Below are 27,979 nucleotides of genomic sequence, written 5' to 3' on the forward strand. Positions count from 1 at the left end.
GCTGTGTCAAAGCATATTGCATTCTGAACCACTGATAAGTAGCAATCCACCAGCCGCTTCGAGGTCTTGGCTCCTGGTTGGGCCAGTTGTGATGAAGGGTACCGGATTCAAATGTAGAAACACAATACCGCTATTTAAAATGATATTTAACTAGGATGTTTTTAAATAATGGGCTGTTGGTACGATTTCAGCTGACATCTGCTTGGGTTTTTTGAAAGGAACACAGGATATCTAAATAACACGCCTAAATAATATTGGCGCTGTCTGCTGCCAGAAGAACAGGCTACTGAAGGCCTGGAGCATCCTGGGGAGGTTGTGCCTTCCTTTCTGAAAGCGAAGATGGAGGCAGGAGCTGAGTAATGAGCAGTCATCCCAGGTTCATTACCATAGAACTTACTGTCGAACACAAGGCAGAAGGAGAATCGTCCTCAAATAATGCCCAAATTATAGATTTAAAGGAGGCCCTAGAGAGAGAATACTGTATGTGCTTCACGAAGATAGATGTAAGCTTAAATTGTTGGGCAAAACACACAGTTATTTACATAATAAATTAAAACTTTTTTTTAAAAGATTTTGTTCACTAATGAAAAACTTGGAAAATATATAACAAACCACTACAACTAAAAAGTAGTTGATGCATCCATCAACCGTATCTAAGAGACACCAAAAGTGTTATTTAATTGTCTTCCAAAGCTTGTTTCCTCAACGGCTTCCCTATTGTTCAACATTAGGCTGCCGATGCTTCTTTTCATTAATGATTAATGATAAAATACTGCTTTGGAATGTCAAGAGATAACGATATTACCAAAAGAGCTAATGTTTCCCAGTGCTCTGTGGCAGGCATTTTGGTAAGCTCTCATGCATATTACTGGGGAGTCCTAACCACTTGTCCAGTATTACTCAGCCAGTGAGGGTCAAAGCTGTCATTTCAACCCAAAAACCTTGACTCCAGAATCTATATGGCTTTGTGTTTTAAGTTAAGTTTGTTAGCCCTTTGCAGCATCAAAGGTTTTGACTGGTTATGTACACAGTGAGTGTACACATAAATCTAAATGCATGTGTAATTTAAAATAAGCTCCAGAATGTGTGTTTGACATGAGCTTATGTTCTCAAAGTCATCTTCAAAATCTCCCGAGTGTGTGTGTGTATGTGTGATGTAACTACTGGGAAGTGTCTGCAAATGAAAATTTTTCTGTGTTTGTTTATGGTTTATGAGTCTTTTTCACATGTATATTATAAACCTTTTGGAAATTTTGAGAAATAAGCAGTCTAACTATTATCTTCCCCATTTTGTAGACAGAAACCCTGAGAAATAGTGTTATCAATCCCACTGGGCAGTTGGAGCATGTAGCTTCTTATCTACTTGCCAGTCTCAGTATTCCAGTAATCCATTCTACCTGTCCTCTTTGGATACATTGGCAATCTTTAGTAATAATTTAGTAATCTAATCGTTAGAGCATGATAGCAGTGCTCTTAAATGTTTGTAAATTAAATGAAAGAGTTTTTGAAGTCAGAGCATGTGTCAGGGTCAAAGCTGTGATAAGGAGTATGAATTTTTAAAATCTGCCCCACTCTCTCATTTTTGAACTTCTCATTTTCTTTCAGAGAATGAGAATGTTTAAGGTTCTATTGAAAAAAGAAACAGAAAACTAAACATATCAAGCTGTATGTGTTTAATATCTATCTTTTTTTTTTCCCCCAAAAAATTAACTAGATGGAAGGAATCCTTGGGTAACACATGTCAAATTGTCATGATGTACATTTTAAATATCTTACAGTTTTGTCAGTTATACCTCAAAGCTGAGAAATTAATATCTGTAACTTTTCGTATGTCAGTTATATGTAAATAAAGTGGTTTTAAAACAGGAAGACACTGAGACCCTATAAAATAAATAATTTGATAATTTAAAATAAGGATTCATTGCTAGAGGAATTTCTTTTTTCTCTAGGAAGTTACAATTTACATATATGTATTTCCAGTGAGCTAATATTCCCTTCATGTAGTCGAGATTTTGGAATGCTGGCAGGACTTTCTTCCTCTCCCTCCTCTCTCTTCTTCTCAGCATAAATTGTATACATTAGGTATTAAATCACATTATTCTCTTTTCATTTGTAGTGAGCTACCTATGGCTACCATCCTTTTCCTGTTACATCTAGTTTCTATTAAAATGGGTTAATTAAGATTTTTCAGTCAAATTATTCAGTGTCTACTATTGTCCCAGCATTTCTCTGACTCTTAAATGTCATATTAAGAGATAACCACTGACTTTGGCCCTGGGTATTTCTGGTAGCCAGTCGTGGTCCTGAGCTCTCTGGAGCACTCTGAGCGCCAGGTGCTTTGGCAGCTGCTTTGCGTGTATTGAAAACGTTCCATTCTTATAGTGCATGTGTTATGCCCATTTTACAGATGAGAAAACAGATGCCCAGAAAGGTAAAGTCTCTTTCAAAGACACACAGCTAGAAACAGGCACACTGTGATTTGATCTGTGGTTTGATGTCTAATCCATCCTTTTCTGCCTGTTTGTTATGAATCTGCAGCCTATGGGCCAGCTCTGGCCAGGAAGAAAAGATTAATAATAACGACTTTAATGAGAAAGATGAGGTTTATTGTATATTAAAAACTGTTCTGAGTGCTTTACATAAACTAATCCTCCCTACAATCTTATAAGGTAGGTACTGTTACTATTCTGACTGTAAAGATAAGGAAACTCAAGCACGTAAAGGTTGAGTAAACCCAGTAAACATAAAGCCAAGATTCAGACTCAAGTAGACTGGCCTCACAGTCAGTGCTTATAGTCACTACCTTTCTTTTTTTTTTTTTTTTTGCTTGAGCCAGACACACTGCTTTATTTTGTTAAGGAATTATGATTGGTAGATTGGTAATTTTTGCATCGAAATATAAATTTCCACCTTCTCGTAAAGAGTCAGAGATCTGGAAACCCTGAGTCCACTTTTTTCAGGATGTTAATTGCCTGGCACAGAGTTCTCTACTTCCTTCTGATAGGATGTAGTGTTCTGGATATCCATTATTTGTACCATGTGGCTGCACCGTACTCTGGCACATTGCCAGCTGACTAAACCTATCTGAGAAACTAAAGATTCCAGTGAATTTTTCTTTTTTTTTTTTTTTAGTACTTTTTGTATCTCAGTCTTCAAAATGTAATGCTTGTACTTGAATCTCAATCACCTGGGTGCTCTCAAAGTATGTATTTTGAACCTAATTCCAAATCTATTCTCTGAAGTAGGGAGCCATGCCTGAAGGAGGGAATGGCATCCCACTGCAGTATTCTTGCCTGAAGAATCCCATAAACAGATGAGCCTAGAGGGCTACAGTCCATGTGGTCACAAAGGGTCAGACATGACTGAGGAGACTTAGCACACATGCATGCTTTTAATTCTTGCCAACTTTTGAATTTTTGTTATTCATTACCAATTTCAAGGGCTTTTCTGGTGGCTCAGCTGTGAAGTGTCTGCCTACAGTGCAGGAGACAGAGGAGACACAGGTTCAGTACCTGGTTAGGGAAGATCCCCTGGAGTAGGGCATGGCAACCCACTCCAGTATCCTTGCATGGAGAATCTCATGGACAGAAGAGCCTGGTGGGCTACAGTCCTAGGGTTGCAAAGAGTCGATCACGACTGAAGCAACTGAACACATACACTCACACCAGTTTCAAACTGTTTCTCCCATGGTGGCCTAATTTCCTCTTTTTTTCTTCTAACTTAAAATTTTACTAATCGCCACTCATGGGTGCAAATTGTAAAAGCAGTTCAGATTGGTTTAAGCAGGAGAGGGAGTTGAGGGGATCAAGCAATTGGAGAAGCCAGGAGTACATGTAATCAGAGAGGCTTCATCAGGGGTTTTGGGTGACTTTCTCATATTTCATCTTTTCTCCATGAGGGTTTAGTTCTCAGATAAGCCTTGCCAAGGTTCATCAAGATGGCCATCAGCACCATCAGCATTCTCATCTCACAACATGAGACTCTACCAGCTTATTAATTTTAGCATCAAGAGGCTACCTCTTGCCTAATAGTTCAGCAAGCACTTGTATGCTGAACCATCAGTAGTTTGCTAGGGATCATGTGCCTGATCCAACCGTAAAGGCAAGAGTGAAATGGGTGTGACTTGAGCCTCCTGCGTGAGCTTGGAGTGGGCATAGGTCAGTGTCCACCCGGACCACACAAACCTCCGATGAAGGAGAAGATTTCCAAATGCAGATCCGAGTGGTTGGTACCAGAGGAAGAGGTTATAGATGCAGGGCATTGAAAGACCCCAGGCTTCCTTCTCCAAGGCAGTGGATATTTGGTGGAGGTAGTTGTTTAATAGGCTTGACGCATCCTCCATCCAGCTTTTGGATTGCCTTTATTCTCATGTGTGTCATTGGGAGCTACTCATCAGAGAAAGATTTGAAAGCAACCTTTTATTATTCCTCAGTTGGCTTTGAGTAAATCAGAAATGTCTGTAGGAGAACTATTGTGGGAGACAGAAAATGACTACATCCCCCGATTAATGTTTTAAAGTCCCATAGAGATTGACATTTAATATCATCAGCCTCTATAAAAATTCAACCAGAATGTCAACAATGCCGTTTGTGGAAACTCTGATGACATCCCCTCTGGATATTTCTAGTTAACAAGAAGGCAAAGAGATTCAGAAACTTAGAGCCTTCAAGACCCAAGTCAAATCAGTCCACCCACAGGATACTTTTTGGGGGTAACTGTCTTGGTTTTCACAGGAACATTCTACTCACTTTTCCAAAAGAGGCTAGACTGACTCATTGGTGGAGCTGTCTCTATATTCTAAACCTTTGTAGACTTGTTAGTTTGATTTGTCATTCTTTGATATTCACCACCATCTACCAAAAATATTTTAGATAAATTTTTACAAATGGATGATAATGTCACTATCTCTGTGTTTTCAGCATGGACTTTTTCCTTGCCCCAGAAGTCCTTTTGAGTCATGAAGCCAAATGATACCTAAGTAATGAGAGTTCAGCTCAGTCTGTGACTTGATGGCCTTCTTAAAGTTAGAGGGACTTGAGGGTTTGAGTCATGAATATGTTTCTTCTTTGACATTTCCGGGATTGTGAGTAATGCATTATTTGAGCGTATTTTCTCCTTTTACTTCTTTTTCAGTAAAATAAATTTGGTTCATCATGTCAGTGTTTTCTATTAAAAGAACTTTCATCTAAGTAAGACAGAATATAGTTGATGTCCTGCAGTTAGGAAAGGATTTTAAGAACATAAGTGTGCACAATAATGATCACCCTGGTTTGGAGTATGATTGATGAATTTTTTTGTTTTCCTCTCTCTTTCTCTCTCTGGTGAATAAATAGCCGATTCTGGTGACCAAGAAGAGCACAGTCTCCAAGAAGCAGCACACCCACCTGTGAATAGTAGCATCATCGCTGCTCCCATCACGGACCCTTCTCAGAAGTTCCCTCAATACCTACCTCTTTCTGCAGAGGATAATTTAGGTCCTCTACCTGAAAACTGGGAGATGGCCTATACCGAAAATGGAGAAGTCTATTTTATAGAGTAAAGTACCATTATTTCTACTTGAATCTCTCCCTTTTCCCCCCATTTCCTTTCTCTTTCTCTAGCAGCTACAGATGTAAATTAACTCTAAAAGGATTGATCACATGCTGTTGGTCTTCTCTCCTACAATTTAACAAGCCTTGTACAAAAAAAGCAATTAGCATAACATCCTAACCATTGCATCTGAAGAGCTGGAGGAAGCATAAGAATAATTATTTCCCTAAAGAGTCAAACAACTAAATTATGGTGCATATATAAATTATGATATTATATATTAATATGAAGAATATATCTAGCTCCTTAGAAGAGGTAAATCCTTTGCTTTTTTTTTTTTCTTAATTGGGTTACAGTTTCCTTTGAGTGTTAAAGAGTTCTTCACATATTTTTGATTCAATTTCTTAATTACATTTGTGATTTGCAAACATTTTGTCCAAATTTGATTTTTCATTCTTAACTGCATCTTTTAAAGAGCCAGAAGTTCTTAATTTTTATGAACTCTAATCACTTTCTTTTTTCCTTTGTGAATTGTGCTTTTATTGTGGAACCTAAGAAATCGTTACCTGACTTGAAGTCAAAATTCAGTCATTTTCTGCTATATTTGTTTTAGAAGTTTTACAGCTTACATTTTACATTTTGGTATATGATATATTTTTAGTTAATTTTTTTACATGGTGCAAGGCAAATGGGTTAAAGTTTGAGAATATAAAGATGTGAAAAGTCTTTTAAAATTAAAAACTTAAATATTATATAGTTAAACATTAGCAACCAATACTGGAAAGAAACAAAAAAATTTATAAAATTGAAACCTTTCTAGAAAATCTGAGCTAATATAATTTCTTAACCATGACAGTCAATTTTTAAAATTTTTTGTCCATCCTTTTGAGATTTCCTATTAACATTCACCATAGTATTATGAACCTGTAAAAAATAAAAATAAAAAGACCAATTAAACTTTGAAACAATTCAAAACGTAGGTAAATCTGTTCTACTCAGATGGATTAATGTTACAGGTCTGCTGTTCATGGAACAATAACAACAGAGGACATTTCTGAACAACATGAAGTATCTTATTTTGTAAAATACATGGGTATATACACTTATGTACTGTGCTGTGTGTATATTTGTTTTCTGTGAAAATGTAGATATAATTCTATGTGAAGAAAATTCCAGAAATATCTGTTAACACTTGAGTTTAAGTAAGGAATTTAAGGAATTTATTTTCTTAACTACATTATACATTTCTGTGGGGTTTGAATACATATTCCCACTTAGAAAGATATTCCAGCATACATTCTGTAATCAGAAAAATCAGCAAGGATAAGAAAGTACAATTTTCTTAAAGATTTGGGAATAAGGGAGAAGGCTTGGGTCTCAAAACATCCTTTCTCAGAACTAACCTAGGAAATCAGAGATGAGTGAGCTATTGCTCCTGGGTTATTTTCCAGCCTGAAGGAGATGACAGTCCACATTTGTGTCTTCATGTTAATAACAAATGCTTGTTGAAGACATGGGTGGACAGTGAAGTCTTTGCCTTGGATTTAGGAAAGTACAGTGGTTAAGAACTCCCCAAAGTTCATTATCTGTGTGACCTTGAGTTTGCCTCTCCGCATCTCAGTTTTCCCTATCTGTAGAAGGACATGAGTGTTATTGATCACGCCTACCCTGTCAGATTTTCGTGAGAGTTAGATGAGATAAGGGATATAAAACTTGGGCTTGTGCCAATTAGTGAGTATTATTGTTACTGTTACCATGTTTATCTTCATCATGTGGTTATTACAGAGAAACGTAAATGTTATGAAAACGGATGTCAGCTATAAGCTTAGAATTTTGTACTTAGCTTTTGTGAGAAGTTGTCCTTTAAATTATGTCTGTTAGTAAGGAAGAATTGTATGGAGCAAAGGAAAATAACAACAGAGGAATTCCTAATACAGTAATATGTGAAACTCAAACTTTTGGAAAAGAATGTGTTAATAGTTTTGCTCAAGACTGACTTGATAAATTTGAAAAAAAAAATTGGTTATTTTGAGGGTTAGTGAGGACTGTGGTTAGTAAAAATAGTTAATGAAGATCCAAGACTTTGAGTTCTTTAGAGGAGAGTATGCTGATTTGCTTACTTTTTATAACCTAGTTTAGCTTTTAATCAGTGCTAGAGTTGGAGTGTGAAGAAAGCTGAGTGCTGAAGAATTGATGCTTTTGAATTGTGGTGTTGGAGAAGACTCTTGAGAGTCCCTTGGACTGCAAGGAGATCCAACCAGTCCATTCTAAAGGAGATCAGCCCTGGGTGTTCTTTGGAAGGAATGATGCTAAAGCTGAAACTCCTGTACTTTGGCCACCTCATGCGAATTGACTCATTGGAAAAGACCCTGACTCTGGGAGGGATTGGGGGCAGGGGGAGAAGGGGACGACAGAGGATGAGATGGCTGGATGGCATCACCAACTCGATGGACATGAGCTTGAGTGAAATCCAGGAGATGGTGATGGACAGGGAGGCCTGGCGTGCTGCGATTCATGGGGTCGCAAAGAACCAGACACGACTGAGCAACTGAACTGAACTGAGGCCAATCTTTTGTCTGTTGTTTAATAGAAAATTTATGCAAAAGTATAGCTTATGATGACAACTCTGTGATTTGGTCTGCAGCGGCCCAATTCCATACACATTAAATTATTAGATGCACACCATTTGGGCTTCCCTCATGGCTCAGTGTTACAGACTCCACCTGCCAATGAAGGATATGTAGGTTCAACCCCTGGGTTGGGAAAATCCCCTGTAAAAGGAAATAGCGACCCACTCCAGTATTCTTGCCTGGGAAATTCCATGGACAGAGGAGCCTGGCAGGCTACAATCCATGGGGTCACTAAAGAGTCAGATACAACTGAGCAACTAAACAACAGTAGTGTATCCTGTTTGATGAGTTTTCCAGTGTCCCGCGTCCTGAAAACTTCATCTTAGACTGTCTTACATCGAGTAGCAAGTTAAATTTCTATAGACTCAGATCTACCTTGTTTTACTTATACACATGTAAGTCTATGTTAGCTCTACAGTTTTATGGGAAATCTAAGAAATACTGGAACATTAAAAATTAAGCATAAACTTGCAGACCCTAGATATTGTATAGAAAATGAACATAAGAAGACTTGAAAAGGAAATAAAAATAATGCAGATTGGCTAGGGAACTTGGGATCACAGAAATGACAAGTCATAAATTCCCTGAATTTTCTTTTTACCTCATATATCCCAGATTTAGAGCTGTAGAAGCCAGTAATCCAGAAACACCAACAAATGGACACCAAAAAACAAAACCCTCATGAAAGGAAATAAAAGGTACATAGACTGGTTGTCTAACTGGAAAATCACCAGAAATATATAAGAAGTTCTAGAATAAATGAGTTCAGCAAGATAGAAGCTAATCATACAAATATCCATGGTATATCTATATACTAACAATGAACAAGCAGATAACAAAATTCAAAATAAAATATAATTTACATTTACTTTAAAAAATCAATTAGGTATAAATATAATGAAATATGTACAGTATTTGTATTCTGTAAACTACAAAATGCTGATGAAAGAAATAAATGAAAGTTTAAGTAAATTGAGAGACCTACTCTATTCATGGATTGAAAGACTCAGAATTGGTATAGTAAAGATGTCAGTTATCCCCAAATGTGTGTACAGGTTTAATATAAATCCTGTCAAAAATCTCAGTGAGGCATTTTGTTAGTATTGACAAGTTTATTCTAAAATTTATTATCGAAAGGAAAAGGAACTAGACTAGTTAAAACAGTTTTGAAAAGGAGAATAAAGTCATAGTAATCGGTCTACCCAATATCAGGCTTATTATAAATCTACTGTCATAAAGGTTGAATGCTACTGATGAAGAAAAAGACCCATAGATCAAAGGAACGCACAAACAGACCCACAAATGTGTCCAACTTTCAGTAGAGAATGCAAAAGCAGTTCAATGCACGGAAGGTAACCTTTTCAATAAAATGGTACTCTAAGCAGCTCTACAGCCAAAGGCAAATAAATTAACCTGAAACTAAACCTCTTGCCTTATTAAAAAAAAAAAAAAACCTCAAATCATCATAAAGTATAAAATGTAAAGTAATAGAATTTTTAGGGGGAAAAAATAGAAATTCTTTGAGACCTAGTAATAGGCAAAGGGTTCTCAGATGTGACATCAAAAGCATAATCCTACAAGGAATAATTGGTCAACACAGCTTTATCAAAATGAAAAAATTTCACTTTGCAGAGACTGATAAGTAAATGAAAGGACAATCTATACACAGGGAAAAAATATTTATAAAGCTTTGTATCTCAAAATGGACTGGTATCTAGAATATGTAAAAGTGAAGTCACTCAGTTGTGTCTGACTCTTTGTGACCCCATGGATTGTAGCCTACTAGGCTTCTCTGTCCATGGGATTTTCCAGGCAAGAGTACTCAAGTGAGTCGGCATTTCCTTCTCCAGGGGATCTTCCTGACCCAGGGATCGAACCCGGATCTCCCGCACTGTAGGCAGATGCTTTTACCATCTGAGCCACTCTCAAAACTCAACAGTAAAAAGAAAAAAAAATCCAATTAGAGAATGAACTAAAAAGCACTAAATGATGGTAAAGATGCAGAGAAGCTGTATCACTAACACATTGCTGGTGGGTATGTAAAATTCTGTGGTATTCCAAAAAGCAGTTTGGCACTTTTTTAAACTAAACATTTCAATTAGCATAGAACCCAGCCATTGCACATTTGTCCAGAGAAGAGAATACTTCGTTGTGGTTGTTTAATCACCAAGTTGTGTTGGACTCTTTTGCAACCCCATGAACTGTAGCCTGCCAGGCTCCTCTGTCCGTGGGATTTTCCAGGCACGAATACTGGAGTGGGTTGGCATTTCCTTCTCCAGGGGATTTTTCCAACCTAAAAATCATACTTGTGTCTCCTGCATTGACAGGCAGATTCTTTACCTCTGAGCCATCTAGGAAGCCCAAGTGAACACTTACATTCACATAAAAGCTTGTGCATAGATGTTTATAGTAGTCAGTTCAGTCACTCCGTTATGTCCGACTCTTTGGAACCCCGTGAACTGCATATAACATACCAGGCTTCCCTGTCCATCACCAACTCCTAGTGCTTGCTCAGACTTATGTCCATCGAGTCGGTGATGCCATCCAACCGTCTTATCCTCTGTCGTCCCTTCTCCTTCTGCCTTCAGTCTTTCCCAGCAACGGGGTCTTTTCCAGTGAGTCAGTTCTTCACATCAGGTGGCCAAAGTATTGGAGCTTCAGTATCAGTCCTTCCAATGAATACTCAGGATTGATTTCCTTTAGAATTGACTGGTTTGATCTCTTTCCAACTCAAGGGACTCTTAAGAGTCTTCTCCAACACCACAGTTCAAAAGCATCAATTCTTGGGTGCTCAGCTTTCTTTATGGTCCAACTCACAAATCCATACATGATTACTGGAAAAACAATAGCTTTGACTAGATGAACCTTTGTTGGTAAAGTAATGTCTCTGCTTTTTAATATGCTGTTTAGGTTAGTCATAGCTTTTCTTTCAAAGAGCAAGTGTCTTTTAATTTCATGGCTGCAGTCATTCTCTTCTGTAATTTTGGAGCCCAAGAAAATAAAGTCTCTCACTGTTTCCATTGTTTCTGCATCTATTTGCCATGAAATGATGGGACCGGATGCCATGATCTTTGTTTTTTGGCATGTTGAGTTTTAAGCCAGCTTTTTCACTCTCCTGTTTCACCTTCATCAAGAGGCTCTTTAGTTCCTCATTGCTTTCTGCCATAAGGGTGGCATCATTTGCATGTCTGAGGTTATTGATATTTCTCCCAGCAATCTTGATTCCAGCTTGTGCTTCATCCAGCCCGGCATTTCACATAATGTTCTCTGCATATAAGTTAAATAAGCAGGGTGACACTATATATCCTTGACTTACTCCTTTCCCAATTTGGAACCAGTCCATCGTTCCATGTCCAGTTCTAATTGTTGCTTCTTGACCTGCATACAGATTTTATAGGAGGCAGGTTAGGTTGTCTGGTATTCCCATCTCTTTAAGAATTTTCCGCAGTTTGTTGTGATCCACACAGTCAAAGGCTTTAGCATAGTCAGTGAAGCAGAAGTAGATGTTTTTTTTCTGGAATTCTCTTGCTTTTTCTATGATCCAGTGGATGTCTTTCCCTTCTCCAGGGGATCTTCCCAACCAGGGGTCGAACCCAGGTCTCCCACATTGCAGGTGGATTCTTTATCAGCTGAGCCACCAGGAAAGCCTGTTTATAATAGGTTTTCTTCTAAATAACCCAAAGCTAGAAGCCACTCAGGTGTCCTTCAGTGGTTAAACTGTAGTACATTCATGCCATGAAATACTGCTGACAATAAAAACAGTTACTGATGTATGCAACAATCTTGAGGAGAGTTATGCTGAATGAAAAATGCAAATCCCCAAAGATTATATACCATATGATTTCATTTATATAACATTTTTGATATGACAAAAGTATGGAAATGGAGAGCAGATTAGCGGTTGCCATGGAGAAGAAAGTGGCAGCCCACTCCAGTATTCTTGCCTGGAGAATCCCAGGAACGGAGGAGCCTGGTGGGCTGCCTTCTGTGGGGTCGCACAGAATCGGACACGACTGAAGTGACTTAGCAGCAGCAGGGATTAACAGTGGGTTTTTTGTAGGTAAGGGTTGGAAGGGAACCGAGTGTGGCTATCAAAGGGCGACACGAGGGATCCTGTGATGATGGAAGCCTTCCATATATTGACTGGCTGTTAGTATCCCAGTTGTGACTTTGTACTGTAGTTCTGCAAGATGTTACCTTTGGTGGTATCTTGGTAAGGTGAATGTAGGCTCTCTCTTTGTTCATTCTTACAACTGCATGTGAATCTACAATTATCTTGAGATACAAGTGTTTTTTTAAAATATCACACCTAATATTCCCTCCCGTCATTCTCCATTTTTGCTCTCTTATTTGTAAGATTAGCACAGACCATGGTTTCTAGTGTGGGACTCCTTGGATTTGATTCCGTGTGTCAGCAGGGTGTCCTTTGCAGGTTTCTTCACATCTCTGTCCTCAGTTTTCTCATGTGTAAAATAGGGAGTCATCATTTTAATACTAATGATACTCCTCTCACAGGGCTCTTGGTAAGGATTAAGTAAATTGTAATTTATATGTAAATGACAAAGCAGGTTAAGATAGTTTTAATTGGGCTTTTGGTTATTCTAGAGGTCCTGCTTCATGATAAAAATAATGGTTCCCCAGCTCCCTCTCTCTTCCCCTTCAGCTTTCTTTGCTTATTGGACCCCATCTCCCAAGAGCTCTGTCTCTGCCCAGACTTTCCTGCAGGCATCTCAGCCAGGCCCTGGGTTATACCCTGTTCTCTGAGCCAGTTATTTCTCTTCCTTCATCTCCAGGTCCAAACTGTTGTGAGCACTAGTCTTGTATATTCTCCACATACCCTTCCCAAATATACCCTCCAGTTTCTTCTCCACTCCCCACCTACACTGGTGCTTAAAACCTTCAGAAAGTTCTCCTTGTTCTGAGGATAAAACCCCCAAATTCTTAACATGCCTGCAAAAGTATGCATGATTGGCAAAATTAGGACAGATTAGATTCGGATAGTTCTACATAGACAAGTAAGTATTGTTGGTTGAGATACTTGTAACTGTATTACCTTTCATTTGTTTTATTTTATTTGAACACATTTTAGACAATGTTTGTAGGCTTTTGCATATTCTGTTTCTCACTTAAGCCTTAAGTTTTTCCCATCAATTAATAAGATTTGAATTAGAATTAAAAACTGTGACAGTTTTTTCAACATTACTCCTTGGAAGGAAAGTTATGTCCAACTTAGATAGCATATTGAAAAGCAGAGACATTGCTTTGTCAACAAAGGTCTGTCTAGTCAAGGCTATGGTTTTTCCTGTGGTCATATATGGATGTGAGAGTTAGACTGTGAAGAAGGCTGAGCGCCGAAGAACTGATGCTTTTGAACTGTGATGTTGGAGAAGACTCTTGAGAACCCCTTGGACTGCAAAGAGATCCAACCAGTCCATTCTGAAGGAGATCAGCCCTGGGATTTCTTTGGAAGGAATGATGCTAAAGCTGAAAGTCCAGTACTTTGGCCACCTCATGCGAAGAGTTGACTCATTGGAAACGACTCTGATGCTGGGAGGGATTGGGGGCAGGAGGAGAAGGGGACGACAGAGGATGAGGTGGCTGGATGGCATCACTGACTCGATGGACGTGAGTCTGAGTGAACTCCGGGAGTTGGTGATGGACAGGGAGGCCTAGCGTGCTGCGATTCATGGGGTCGCAAAGAGTCGGACACGACTGAGCAACTGAACTGAACTAAGCTGAACTGAAACTTAAGACTTCACTACCTACACTTGGGGAAAAAAAATTTTTTTTCTTTGTTTCATTTTTGGTTTGCAGCTTGAACCGTTGGACTTGTAGCTCTTTGATCCTCTTGTTTAGTTTGCATAGAATGGACTGGTTGCTCAAGCAGAATTTTGTCCCAAATCTACTTCAGGTCAATCAGCCCAGTCATTTGCCTATCATCTGTCTCTTGATCGAAGGAAAACGGTGTCTATTGAAACACTTCTCTGGTTGGGCTCGACCCTCCTGAAGGAAGTAGGGTTTCATGTCCAGCCTCTCCAAGCTTCTTATTCCAGGGCTCTCTTTTGCCCTCAGTTGACTGTTGACAGTATCTTTGCTTTAGTGAAGAGTAAATATTCAAGACTGTTTAAATCTTTTGTCATTGAGTTTTTACATTCCACGCCCCCCCCACCACCACCCTTTCAAACGTATTTCTTGTTTCTGAATTTCAGCCACAACACAAAAACAACATCTTGGTTAGACCCTCGGTGCCTGAACAAGCAGCAGAAGCCTCTGGAGGAGTGTGAAGATGATGGTAAGGGGATAAGAAAGTCTGGGTTTAAGTGGGGTTGTTCACACATGCAAATTTTATTTTATTTTTTATCCTTTTCCTGTACTGTATGGCATGTGGGATCTTAGTTCACCAACCAGATTGAACCTGTGCCCCTTGCAGTGGAAGTGCAGAGTTGTAGCAAGGTCAGCCAGGTTTCTAACAAAGAGTTTTTGAAAGGTAATCCAGTTTCTAGTAAGTGCATTATGGTTTTCAAAAGCAGGAGAGAAATCTCTACAATTGTTTTAGAAGAACAGTTTGTTTAAACATAAAGACGTACTCAGCTCTCTCTTAGAGACAGAGCTGCAGCACAGCCAGGAAGGATTCAGATGTGGATGCAACCGAAGCCCTTCAGAAACTTGGAGAAAACTCTAGAAAGTCTCTACGAATTTAGAACCCAAAAATGCTTTGGTCACTTACCTACTGAACCGTAATCATATATTGTGACAGTATTAAAGAAAAAAATATTAGAAACTTTTCTTAAAGTGTTCATGCTTCATAATTTGAGTGTTTCTCCAGGTTTAGCATTAAGAAAGCAGATCTTATTATGTTTGGGAATCTCTGTGTGACTTAGAGTGTATCCTAAATATGAGAAAGTACATTCTTCCACAAAAGAGGCTGAGGTGTTACCCTTAGCCCTACTCTTCCTGTTAATTTAAAGAAAAAAGGTTCAGCTGTCAATAAAGTCTAATTCAAGGCTTTGGCATTTCTAGTTACTTTTGCAAAAGTGAAGAAGAAATTAAGGTTGAACAAGTGTGTTCCCTTTTGATTTGTCCTGTTTTACCAAAATTGCTGTTTGACACAGACAAATTAAAAGGGAAATGGCTTGATTTACTACTCATTATTCATTCCTGGCATTTGAATTAGTAGTATAATTATTGAATACACATTTTACTGTAAGTTAGTGAAACTTTATTATTCTATGGGGCAGAATTATTGTCTGTGTAAACTTGATATTTGTTTGAAAATATAAGCCAGTAAAGTATGATCGTGTGAAAGCTTTAAACTACAGGATATATGTGGATTGTAAGATTGCATGAAATGAACATAAAATTGTGTGTTCATGTTTATCTGAGTAACTTCAAGTGGAAATACAAATCCTTCTGACTGAGGAGGCATAACTGAGAGACCCATTTTATTCTGATTGCTTAGTCGTAAAGTCGGAACAGGCATGGGCAAATGCATTATTTCGCATGCTTAAGGATAATGGGCTATCATGATCATTCACATATTCTCTTAAACATGTGATACAGAAGTGACCAGTTTTCAAAGATAAGAACATAAAATACATCCAACCATAAAACTTCTTGGAACAGAATGTAATCTTCATTTGATGCCTGAGATTTTGAAACTGTTTTAGGCCCTCTTATTACCATCAGATCTTCAGTTTCACTATCCATTATAATTATACTGGGAATGTATGAAAATGCCTGTTAGTATAATTTGATAGATAATAGAAGATTCCAATAGCTTTTACTGAGAAAAATGATACAATTTTGATACAATTACTGAATTTTCTTTTTAGCCATTCTAATAATTTTTAATTCTTAGAGTTCATGTCACTGGTGTGAACATTATTCCCTTTGGAGCAAGTATGTATTCATATCCAGTGCAGTTCACTTAGTGATGGTCGCTTCACCGTTAGAATTCGTATGTTCTTTTTCTGGTAGAAACTATATGTATGTCCGTGTGCCTGTAAAACCACAAATGGTTTTAGTATATACAGGCAGATTCTACCACAGTGGCAAGTATCCATTCCCACATCTGCCTTTTCTCCTGCCAATTACCACAAAACCGTCTTGTGTTGTTTATATCAGGTCACAAGAATCACATTGTTCTTTTGCAATACTGTTGCTGTGTTTCTTTCTGCTCTCTAGAGGTCATATGCATGTTGAATGTAACAGTATAACATTATATAAAAAATATTCTGTTATCTTTTTCCTGTCTCAAAAAAGCAGAAACTAATCTGGGATTTTGATATTCAGTGTATAACCCTTGTTGTGATTTCTATGTTTTAGTAGTTCCATTAGATTTCTCCCTTGCTTGTGAGCTCCGGGCCAGTATTGTAATATTTAATAATGCTTTTTGTCCTAAAGAGAGTTTACATTCATTTTGATTAAAACCCAACTAATGATTCCCATCAACCCAAATGTGGTCTTCTAAAAGTATTCCCTGTCAGTACTACCAGCTGAGTTCACCTTGCCTCCCTGGCGTCTCTGGAATTCATTCTCCATTTTCCTCACCATGTATACCATCCTAGTCAAGGTCATGCCGATCTTCGACCCACACTCTTGCCCACTCTCCTTCTTGCACTGTATTCAGAGCAGTCTGTTAAAATGTGTTTGTGTTATCACCACTGCCTCAAGCCCTGTTTAATGCTGTAGCTCTCTGGTCTGTTCAGTGAATGCCAGGTTCAAAGCTTGTCTTTCCAAGTTCTCTGTGGTTCAGCCTCTAAGCTTGTCTGACTCTAGTTCCATCGCACATTCTGTCCATCACCCCCAGTCCGTATTGAGTTCCTGCTCTGTGATAGTTAGATGTGCAGTTCTCCCTTCTTAGAATGCTCTTACATTCCACGAATAATTGTTGAATGCTTTTTGTATGTCACGTGCATTCTGGGAATGTCAGTTGCATCATTGAACACAATAAACAAGAAGCCCCACTCTAGCCGAGCTTGAATTCTAGCCATTTTTCACTCTAAGTCTTTTCCTTAAATTTTACATAACGTTCAGATGACGGCTCAGGGACTTGCACATTTTAAATCTCGTTAAAGAATTTTTAAGGGAATGAATGAGTGCCCCAAAAGATATTTTAAATAATATCCTAATGGGCATTTTCATGAAAGATTTTATGTAACTAAGATTCCCTTCTTAGGGAACAGTGCCAGTGTCCGCCTGATTACCTTATTGTTGGCAGTTGGTGACTAAAGTCAGTAATCGATTCATTTGTTTGTTTGTTTATTCATCCATTTGAGAAATATTTGGTGCCTGTTATATATCCAGGGCTCCAGTGGGCACTGAGCGCTGCAGTAGTGAAAGCTGCCTTGATCCCGTGCTTGTTTAGCTCGTGGTGGAGGGGACAACCATAACTGTGTATGAAGTGACTTGTTGTATGGTGTCCTATATTCTCTTTGCAGTTATCACAAAATGTTTTACTGACAGCAAGAGGTGGTCAGGAGTGAAAAGGATCTGGACTTGTTTTGCTTATTGAAATTACAGAGAACATTTTCATTCTAATATTTCTGAGCTGCTTGACTTAGAAATCTTACACAAAGTAAACTCTGCTTCCCAATCGTCCTTTCAGGGCAGCCTTCAAGCCTCACCCCCCGATGTATATCATCCTGACATAGTTCATTTTTCTAACTGCTTTTGAAAGATAAAAGTATAGCTTATCTTAGAATCTTTGTTCTCAGTTTGACCTCACCTTCCGTTTTTCAGGCAGTAGTATTACTTATAGGTTAAGTAATTTTTTAATTGTGAGTATAATTGCCTCACAGATTAGAGGATCATAGAAGGATTAAAAGGACTAATATTGAAAGGTCTAGCAGCTTTGTTTGCTCGAAATAAGGTCTGTAATAAGTGACTTCCCACGTATGAACACCAAAAACCGCAAAGGTGTTTGTCATCTTTTACAACCAGTCAAACCTTATTTTGACTTGCAAGGAAATGAGCCATGTAATTATGTTGCCAATATCAGCTCTTCCCGTTTTGTGATTTACACTGAGGTCTCGAGTTGAGTAGCCAAGCCAATGAAATAGCCACAATGCAGGTAAGGACAAAATAAAGTGATGTGTTTGCTGTTTTTCTTGAAGGGAGTTTCTTTCCTTGGTGCTGGTGTCTGAATTTTTCTTTCTCTCTTTTCTGTCTCATTCCTGCTATTCCTTTGGAGAAGAAGGGATCCATACGGAGGAGCTGGACAGTGAACTAGGTAAACCCTCCCAGCCTGCATGACTTGCTCTGGTGCTTTGGTTTCCAGTGACTTGCTTAATCCCTCTGTTTCTTTAGTTTGAACTTCTTCAATTACGATTTTCATTCCGGCTTAGCCACGAAAGGTCAGTCGTATACAACTCATGTGTCTGACTGCAGACATCATACAGAGTTGTAATAAATTGTGTCTACAAAGAAAATGTCTGAGGGAATTGGGGCTAGAATGAGAGTTAGCAGATCAGTACTCTCGTAAATTAAGGATTAAGAAAAAACCGAGGGATAGATGCTTGCCATGTCCCCTGAACTCTCCTATAGTCTATCTCAGTCTCAATTATTTATTTGGTATGAGTGGTTTTCTCCATGGGGAATATAGAAAAGCAAAACAAACAAAAATCTACCAGACTAATTGAAAGATCTTAGGGAGAGTAACAGCAGTACAACAGTTCCACTGATAAACTGAATGGTTGCTAAGTCCTAGTGTAATATTGTTAGTCACAGGCTACTTGTTGAGTTTGTAACTGTAGTGAATGGCTTGAAAACCAGATGCTGGTTTCTGTGTTATTGTCCTTCGAATGTGTATGTCAGTAGAAATCAAGTCTTGACTACTCTGAGTTCTTGCAGTTTGGGAATAATTTACATTAGTTGATCATGCCAAACTCTTTTATCTTTGCTGTTGGAACATATTGAATTATGTTCCCTGGTAAGTTAAACGTTTAATGTTCATCTTTGAACGGTATAAAAATTAGTTTGCTTTCCATCTGATGCATGTATGAAACGATAGATGGGAAAGCACAAGTTTTGGCTAAATTGCACTTGAAAGCCTTGGCTGATTGAAAATTGACAATAATATATTTTTAAAACAAGATTATTTAACATCAGTATGAATAGAACTGTCCTGAGATTATTCAATCAGGCTAGTATTTTTAAGTTTGCCTTAAAAACTGATAATATAAATATTTAATACAGATTATTGGGTTTTGTTCAGTTTGATGTTTTATTATCTAAATAAAGATGATTTATCATGGTTGGCTCAGGATATAATAGAATTTTGCTCTATTTTTGTTAATGTTTGGAACGTATCCTGTTGTTTTTGGTGGATATGTCAACAGTGGTCAATAACTGTTGAAAGATATATTTTTAAAGACATACAGTAAGTTGTCATTGTGGTAGGAATGATTTGAGATTCAGCCTGTGTAATAGAACAATTTGAAACTCATTTTGTAAGTTAAAAAATATATTAATCTAGTGATATTAATTATTGTTGAAAAAGACAGAACTAGGTTTTCCAGATGAAAAATGAGCGCCTCAGTCCTTCGTGGAACCAGTTTAAACTACTCTGTGTGTGTGCTCAGTCGTGTCTGACTCTCTGCAACTCCATGGACTGTAGCCCCTGGCTGCCTGACTGATGTGTGTGAGCGCCCACCACCATGTATAGCTGGCTGGTGAGATAATTCCACTGTGCACAGGGGCACAACCTATTTGCTTCTTGGAAGCTTGAATGTTGAAATTTTTAGGGAAAAATCAGTTGTCCTCTTTTTTGGTATACCTGTAACATTGTGGAAACATTCCTGTGCTGTTAAAGACTGCAAAGTAAGTGTTACTGGCTGCATAGTATCCCTTTTCATGTTCAGAGCCACAGTTCTGGGAGATGGTTTGGTAAAGCAGAAGCTGTCTCAGGGGTCAAGGCACATTGCCTGGCTTCATTTCTGGGCTCTCCCACCTACTGACTCTGTCACCTTGGGGAAGTCATTCACCTTCTCTTAGCTTCCTGTTCCTAACCTGTAAAGACGAGCTCCTATGGGGCTTAAGAGAAAACTTAATGATATTGTATCTTACTATGTATTTGTCCCTGTGATCACATATTGTTTTTGCCAATTTTCTGATTTATTAACCAGTTCTTCCCTGTTGGACATTTTTCTTCTTCCTTGTGATACTTTTTGTGTCTAATATGGGACAGGAGAGCAACATGTATACTACAGAGTTGGCCCAAATGTGTCCTTGTGGGTAGAGATAGGACTCCCTGGTTTTTGTCTATCTGTGTCCTCTGTATAAAGAGTGGTGTACATACACACACACACACTTTTTCCTTGCATTCACTTCAGGTTCTTTTGACAAGCTCACTGCCCATTTTCTTAATAAGAGGATCCTAATTTCAGACAATAGCAACTGTCAAGGTTTTCATTGGAAAATATGATTCTAGATGTGACAAGGACACCCTCTCTATAATCTGCCTCTGAGAAGTAGGGGTTGTGGGCTTGAGTATTGGACCCAGATCATTTGCTTACAGAGTTGTCATTTCTGAGCTCTGTTGTTTGTGCTGAATCGGTAGCTCCATTATGCACTTTGGGTTTGTAGAATTTATCACATCTTCTGTAGTAAACTCCCCAGAATCAAAAAGCACTTGGACAGGCTTCTTTTTGAATTACAGAGTATTCATGTGCTGCAGCCAGTTAGGAGGCAGAGACAGAGAAGTGAGGTCCCCTCTCAGCCAACACTGAATCACAGTTTAGAAATTTATCTCTGTTTGTGAACATGACTTTTAATCTGTGTGTTGACAAAACTCTGGGAACATTAGTCTGCTCCATATTCGCTTCCATGGTGATGATTAGTACAGCGTGAATTTTTTAGTGGTAGGAACAGCAAGCTAACAGGCCACGTGGATCTGTCCTGCTCCTTTTGGCCTTTCTTACAATTGCCATTAGCTAAGCTTAGGTGCCAGGTGCTATGTAAAAGGTTTTCAAACCTTATTTAATCTACATTTGACCTTCGAGGTAAATCTAGGGGAAAGGTGTGGTTTCAAGATGTTAGTAAGTAGCTGAACATGAGGCAGATAGAAAAGAGTATGGCTAAGGTTCATACCTTAGATCTGGACAACCCCAAAAGGATCTTTGCCACCTTCAGTCTCAGTGATATCTTGTCCAGACTGGTCTGAGGTCTGACAGTTGTTAGACACGAGGGCGTGGCTCTCTTAAGTAACTTTAGAGTAAGAAAAAAATTTTAATGTCATCATTTTTTAGGCTTCAGTATTTTCTCCCATTTTCAACTTTTTAGACCCAAATGGCACACTGCAAGACAAGCATCCTGTTTTAAATCGATGACCAATTTCTATTTTAAGCTTTCAGAAATGAATTCCTATTATTAAGTTAATCACCACATTGGAAGAGAGAGATCTATCTTTTCAATGTTAAATGAGCTTTATCTTGAAAAGCTGGACCATTTTTGGAGTTTGTTAATCTGTCCCAGAAGAGCAAATGTCCAAGTACCAGTTGGCCAACGTCGTGTCTCAACCCTAGTATGTAAGTTGTCGAGTAGGTGACACGGCTAAGTCAAGGGTGGCTTCTCTTCTTGAAGCCCTCTTGGATCTCCATTAGAGCACTCCCTGTGCCATATTTGAATTGTCTGCCCAAACGGTGCCCTTGTAATTATCTCTGTGTCCTTGGTGTCTAGCACACCCTCAGGCACTCAACAAATGTTTGAGTAGGCACTCAACAAATGTTTGACAAGTAATGGAATGGATCGAATTCTTAATTTTTTCCCTATGTTAGCCAAAGATGATCAGGCCATATATATCTATTTAAGTTTTTTTTTTTTTCTTTCCCCAAATGTGGACCATTTTTTAAAAAAGAGTCTTTGTTGAATTTGTTACAATGTTGCTTCTCTTTTTTATGTTTTGGTTTTTTGGCTCAGAGTCTTATGGGATCTTAGCTCCCCAACCACCAGTGATAGAACTCGGACCCTCTGCACTGGGAGACAAAGTCTTAACCACTGGACTGCCAGTGAAGTCCCTAGGTCATACATTAAGGCTGCCGAATTTGAAAAGAAGTTTGATTCATTAAACAAGGTGCAGTCAGTCCCCTAATACCCACTCACTCTTCTGCCCTGTGCCAGCACAAACATATGCCTGGGCACCAATTTGCATTTTTCTAATCTTCAGATTTCCCAGCTCTTTGGAAATATTTTTCCTGGTTCGTTTTCATTTAAATGGTAATTTCCAGCATTGTAAGGGGAAACCACTTCCCAGGCATTTGATTCGCATCACTTCACAAGACACTGCGTATAAAAAAGCCAAGTTGTGTCAACATCTGCACATTGGACCTGCCTTGCATTTTAGTAGCTGTGTCTCCCAGTATTCAGACTTCTTTAGAACCTGCTAAGTGTTCCCCTCGCCTGTGAAGAAAGGGGGAGGGGAAAACATGTCTCTGTTTGCAAACAAATAACATGTGGAGCAAAACCCATAAAATTAATGTCTCTTGATGTGCAGCCAAATCTGAGCAAAATGTAAACTTTGAGTAATTAGCCTGTGTGTGTGTGTGTGTGTGTGTCTGTGTATCTGTGTCTGCACATATGTGTGTGTGCATGCACGACTCCATTTTAGTGTAGAACTGTTTGTGTCTTATGGAAAACCTAAGCCCTGATGAAATGGTCACTATTTTCAAATGGTGACCACAAAATCATGGATTGTTTTTTAAAGTCTTGTTTTTCAATCAAGTGTAATGTTCAGTTCAAGTCAGTCCTAACGTGTCCTAGGAATAAAGGTTCGCTTTGGAGTACAGTGTTCTATACCACCTTGCCTCAGCTACACACAGAGCAGAGTGGCTTTGAAATTAAGTTGAGAATTGCAGCTCTGCCTGAAAAATTGTTTAGTGACACAAAATACCACGTAGCTGCTCTTTCACAGGGTCATCTGGTGCAGTGGGCTTTTGGAAATAAGCTCTTGTTATGACAGAACCCTCTGTTACCTCGTTAACGGAGTTGCAACTTTCGATATGAAACTGTATGAAGTGAAGTTCAGTGGAGCACAGAGGAGTTTTCCAAAAGGCATGCATATTCCCCAGCACCATTTTACCACCAGCATTTAAAGGAATGAAGTATACCCAGTTATGTGGAGAGTTTTGGGAGAGCAGGACCGATGTTTCTGCTTTCATAGGCACAGCCTGGTGAAGATTTGGGCCTGTCCAGATGTAGCCAGTTGAGTGATAGGTGTGTACAACTCAAGAACTCAACTCCAGGTGGGCATTTTTATTTACTTGGTAGCATTTTAATTAGGAACAAGGAGAAAATTAGATGCAAGTTTTAATGTATTCTAGGGAGAGCAAAAATGGGACTTGCATTGAAAATGAAAAAGAACATTTATTTTCATCCATTTTTGCTTGTGTGGTAAGGCAGTCTAGCAATAGAATGAGAACACTGCAGATACTTAGGATGGGAACCAGGCATTCAAGGCAAAATTTAAATATATTTTCATTAAAATCTAGTTTAATAGTTGATTTAGAATGAAGGCACCTAAGACTGCATTATATTAAGTTTCCTTTGCTTATACAAAATATCAGTAAAGAATTGTTCTTTGTGTGGAAAAACACTGATAATATAATGCTCACTTTTTAATTGAACTTTAGACAGTATTTTTATTTGGACTTAAGACAGTATTTTTATGACTTTTTTTTTTTTTTTTTGCCTAAGTTGGTTGTTGAAAATCTCTAGGCTCTTCAGGAATATCTTCTTCTTGCTCTGAATGTTCTTTTATTTTTCAGAACTGCCTGCTGGTTGGGAAAAGATTGAAGACCCTGTCTATGGTATCTACTATGTAGAGTAAGTGCCTATTAAGATACATTTTAGTTTGCATTCTTCTGTAATTATATACATTTATGCTGAATAGAATTTGCCATTGTGATAAGGTAAAAACAAGTACTAATAGTAGCATTATATTAATCTTATAATGAAAAAAATAATGAATAAGAAAATATTCAGCAAATCTGATGATGATATATAATAAAATCCCTGAGGGCAACATGTCTTCTGTTTACTACGGTATTGCCAGAGCCAAACATAGTCCTGGTCTATGGCAGGTACTTAATAATAGGTATTATTTGAATGAAGGCGAAAAGCAACTACTCAATAGACCATATGAATATGAGTTGTTTATCTTCAGGAAGAGCATCAGCTTTGCCTACTGTTTTGCCCTGCTCAGGTCTGAGATTCTCAGTGATTACTTATTCATTTAAACTTTCTAAATTCTCCAGTACCAGAAGGTAGCCGTTTCCTTCTCCAGGGGATCTTCCCAACCCAGGGATCGAACCCAGGTCTCCCGCATTGCAGGTGGATTCTTTAGCAGCTGAGCTTCCAGGGAAACTGTTAAAAAATAAAGCCTGGCTTGAAAACAGTATTTTGAGTTCTAAATAATCACAGAGTAGGAATATTTCTAAACTTCTTATGAAATATGATTTTGATGAGGTAAAAAATATGTGTAGGCCTGTATATATATGTGTTGATGTAATATGTGTATATATACATATATCGTAATCGTTGCTTAGTTTCTCAGTTGTGTCTGACTCTTTTGTGTCTGCATGGACTGTAACCTGCCAGGCTCCTCTGTCCATGGGATTTCCCAGGCAAGAATAGTGGTGTCGGTTGCCATGTCCTTCTCCAGGGGATCTTTTTGACCCAGGGATCAAGCCCAGGTCTCCTGCACTGGCAGACGAATTCTTTACTGCTGAGCCAACAGGGGAGCCTACATATATATACACTGAATAAGAATGGCAAAAAAGTGCTTTGGATTCATATATATATTTGTAATGAATGTGTGTGTATTTTTATGTTTCCTTGGCCTTATTCATTTTGGAGCCATCTGAAGTATCTGGGTCTTTGTCGCTTTGAACACATCACATTTGCTTAGGTTAGCTGCATTTGGATGGAATCTTTTTGCCTAGGGCTTATACTTTGAATCCTGACTCCATGCCTATTGATCAAAATAGTTGACAGATGTTGGTATAGTCCTTCTTTTAACTTGATCTTTGGGGGGCAGGGTGCTTATGGTTCCATGAACTGTATTGTAGAAAGTTACACGCAGTTTCTGGCACTACATGTTACAGACAACACCACATATCCACTTTCAGCTCCATTTTAAAATGATTCTGTAACTGACTTCTTGTTGAATTAAAGAAATGTCCTTTGTCACGTGATTCTTTGGACATTTGGGAGAGTCGGTGTTTACAGTCCTGGGACTTGAGAGCTGACCATGCTGAGCTTGAAGCCTCCTTAGTGCTGACTAGCTCTGTTTTGTTAGGTCAGCTGTTACTTAACTGCTCAGAAACTTATTTTCCTTATCCACAAAATAACAATAAAAATAGGACCTTCATCTTGGCATTTACTGGAGATTTTTAAAATAAATCACATGTAAAACTGGTTGTACAATACTTGGTACAGATAAGCAGTCAACGTGTGGAAACCATTCGTTTTTATTTTTATTGTATCTTCCTAACTGTGCTTTTTGACACAAAATGCTCAACCACCTGCTTTGCTCAGGTCCAATCAAGGGAACTTGGCCTGATTGGCATTTTGCTTGTGGGACAAAATGTTTCCTAACTGAGTGCAATATGCCTTCTGTTCCAGCCACATCAACAGGAAGACACAATATGAGAACCCAGTTCTAGAAGCCAAACGGAAGAAGCAGCTGGAGCAGCAGCAACAACAACAACAGCAACAGCAACAGCAGCCAGAAGGTTGGCTTTCCCTTTATCTGTGGGCCAGAAGCTCCAGGCAAAGCCTGGGCACTGACACCCCCGTGTGGTCAGAAGAGGCCGCAAGGATCATGTCCTGTGTGGTGCTAGGAACTCAATGTCCTGGAAGTGAGGGGAGTGATGCAGAACCTCTGCTAGAGTCCACACCCTGAACCCAGACAGCTAAAGTGGGGGGCCCAGTTTAAAAGCACCCAATCTCCACTCGGATTTAGAAAGGGGCTGTTGTTAGATTGGAGAACATTTCTGATGGTGACAGAATTCCCTTGTCCCCGGGAGCTTTTGCACAGCTGCTGCTGCTAAGTCACTTCAGTCGTGTCCGACTCTGTGCGACCCCATAGACGGCAGCCCACCAGGCACCACCATCCCTGGTATTCTCCAGGCAAGAATGCTAGAGTGGGTTGCCATTTCCTCCTCCAGTGCATGAAAGTGAAAAGTGAAAGTGAAGTCGCTCAGTCGTGTCCTGTATCTAAATCCAAACCACTGCTAGCACTTTAAGAAGATGTGCAGGGTATGGAACTAACTTTTAATTGTAGGCATGTAGGCATCAGGGACGGAGAAGGCAATGGCACCCCACTCCAGTACTCTTGCCTGGAAAATCCCATGGACGGAGGAGCCTGGTAGGCTGCAGTCCATGGCGTCGCTAGGAGTCAGACACGACCGAGCAACTTCACTTTGACTTTTCACTTTCATGCATTGGAGAAGGAAATGGCAACCCACTCCAGTGTTCTTGCCTGGAGAATCCCGGGGACAGGGGAGCCTGGTGGGCTGCTGTCTCTGGGGTCGCACAGAGTTGGACACTACTGGAGCGACTTAGCAGCAGCAGCAGCAGGCATCAGACAAAGCTGATAATTTTCGGGGCTCTCAAAAAATTAAAAGTTACTTCGTGCTCTTCACAAAAACATGAACAGTTCAGAAGTGGAGAACATTTGCATCTCCCTGCTGGCTCCCATTCTATTCTCAGCAATAAGCAATGTGCAGAAATTTTCTGGGGATATACAAATATGCAGATTTTAACAAACACCAGGTCATAATTTATGTATATGAATACATTCTGTATTTACATACATATTAGTTTTCTGGCCTGTTTTTCTCAGTTAAATATATCTCTTGCACCTTTTCAAGGATGCTTAATATAGATTTACCTTGGGATTTTTAATGACTGCATAATATTCCTTTTATGAATCTCTTTACTTCATTTAGCCATCTGTGTATTAGCAGATGCTTAGATTGTTCTTCATTTTTCATTGCAGTCTTTAAAAATATTAGGTTTACTGCTCCTTTTATATGAATATAAAATTCAGTACTTCTCTTATTATCATATTGAACTTAATAAATATAGACCATAGCATGGAAGTTGGCAAACTTTTTTGTAAATGACCAGATTATAAACACTTTAGGCTTTTCTATTCTTACAGCATCTATTACAGCTACTCATCTCTGCCCTTATGGTATGAAATATGTTATAGACTGTAAACAAATGTATGTGGCTGAAACACTGAACCCTGAAATTTGAGTGTCATGTAATTTATGTGTCAACAAAATATTCTTCTGAATCATTTAGAAATGTGTGAAAGCCGTCTTGACTTGCAAGCTTGATAGAAATAGGCATGGGGGCCAATTTGGCCTGTAAGCCATAGTTTGCCAACCACGGCCATAGGCTGTATTTTAGAGAGAGAGTGTGTGTGTGTGTGTGTGTGTGTGTGTGTGTGTGCGCGCGCACGCTCGCGCGTGCCCTCAGCTATTGAGAAGTTCTCCTTTCTACCTTAATCTCTTTTCTATTTAAAAATTTTAAAAAATATTTTTATGAATTTGGGGAATGAGAATGTACAATTGAAAAATGAGTATAAAATTGACTATATGTACACAGTTGACTGTGTACATAAACTCACAAATGAATCTTAATGATTCTTAAGATTCATTCGCAGTGAGTTATTTCTTGGTCTTCAAAGTGAACGAGACTACCCTTAGTTCGTAAACTTAGACTAGTTAGGACTCGGGGGTTTTTCTAATGGGTCCCCCTCGGGTTTTAGAGATGATAGGGGACAGCACCTTACCAAACTCCTGAAACCTACC

General features: G+C 38.8%; 1 protein-coding gene across 23 annotated transcripts in view; it reads left to right on the forward strand.

The window, feature by feature from the left end:
* MAGI1 (membrane associated guanylate kinase, WW and PDZ domain containing 1) overlaps nt 1-27,979 on the forward strand; it is a 645,192-nt gene that overhangs the window by 530,373 nt on the left and 86,840 nt on the right. For 11 of the 23 annotated variants that reach the window (XM_061396466.1, XM_061396472.1, XM_061396468.1 and 8 more), the window contains exons 5-9: nt 5,334-5,535; nt 14,369-14,451; nt 18,352-18,390; nt 23,921-23,978; nt 25,779-25,888. In XM_061396466.1, coding sequence (XP_061252450.1) covers nt 5,334-5,535; nt 14,369-14,451; nt 18,352-18,390; nt 23,921-23,978; nt 25,779-25,888 — 492 coding nt within the window. The remainder of the gene's footprint in view (nt 1-5,333; nt 5,536-14,368; nt 14,452-18,351; nt 18,391-23,920; nt 23,979-25,778; nt 25,889-27,979) is intronic. The other 12 variants (XM_061396467.1, XM_061396469.1, XM_061396452.1 and 9 more) reach the window with 2 other exon arrangements.

Source organism: Bos javanicus, chromosome 22, assembly GCF_032452875.1.
Source record: "Bos javanicus breed banteng chromosome 22, ARS-OSU_banteng_1.0, whole genome shotgun sequence".
NCBI classification, from domain to species: Eukaryota; Metazoa; Chordata; class Mammalia; order Artiodactyla; family Bovidae; genus Bos; species Bos javanicus.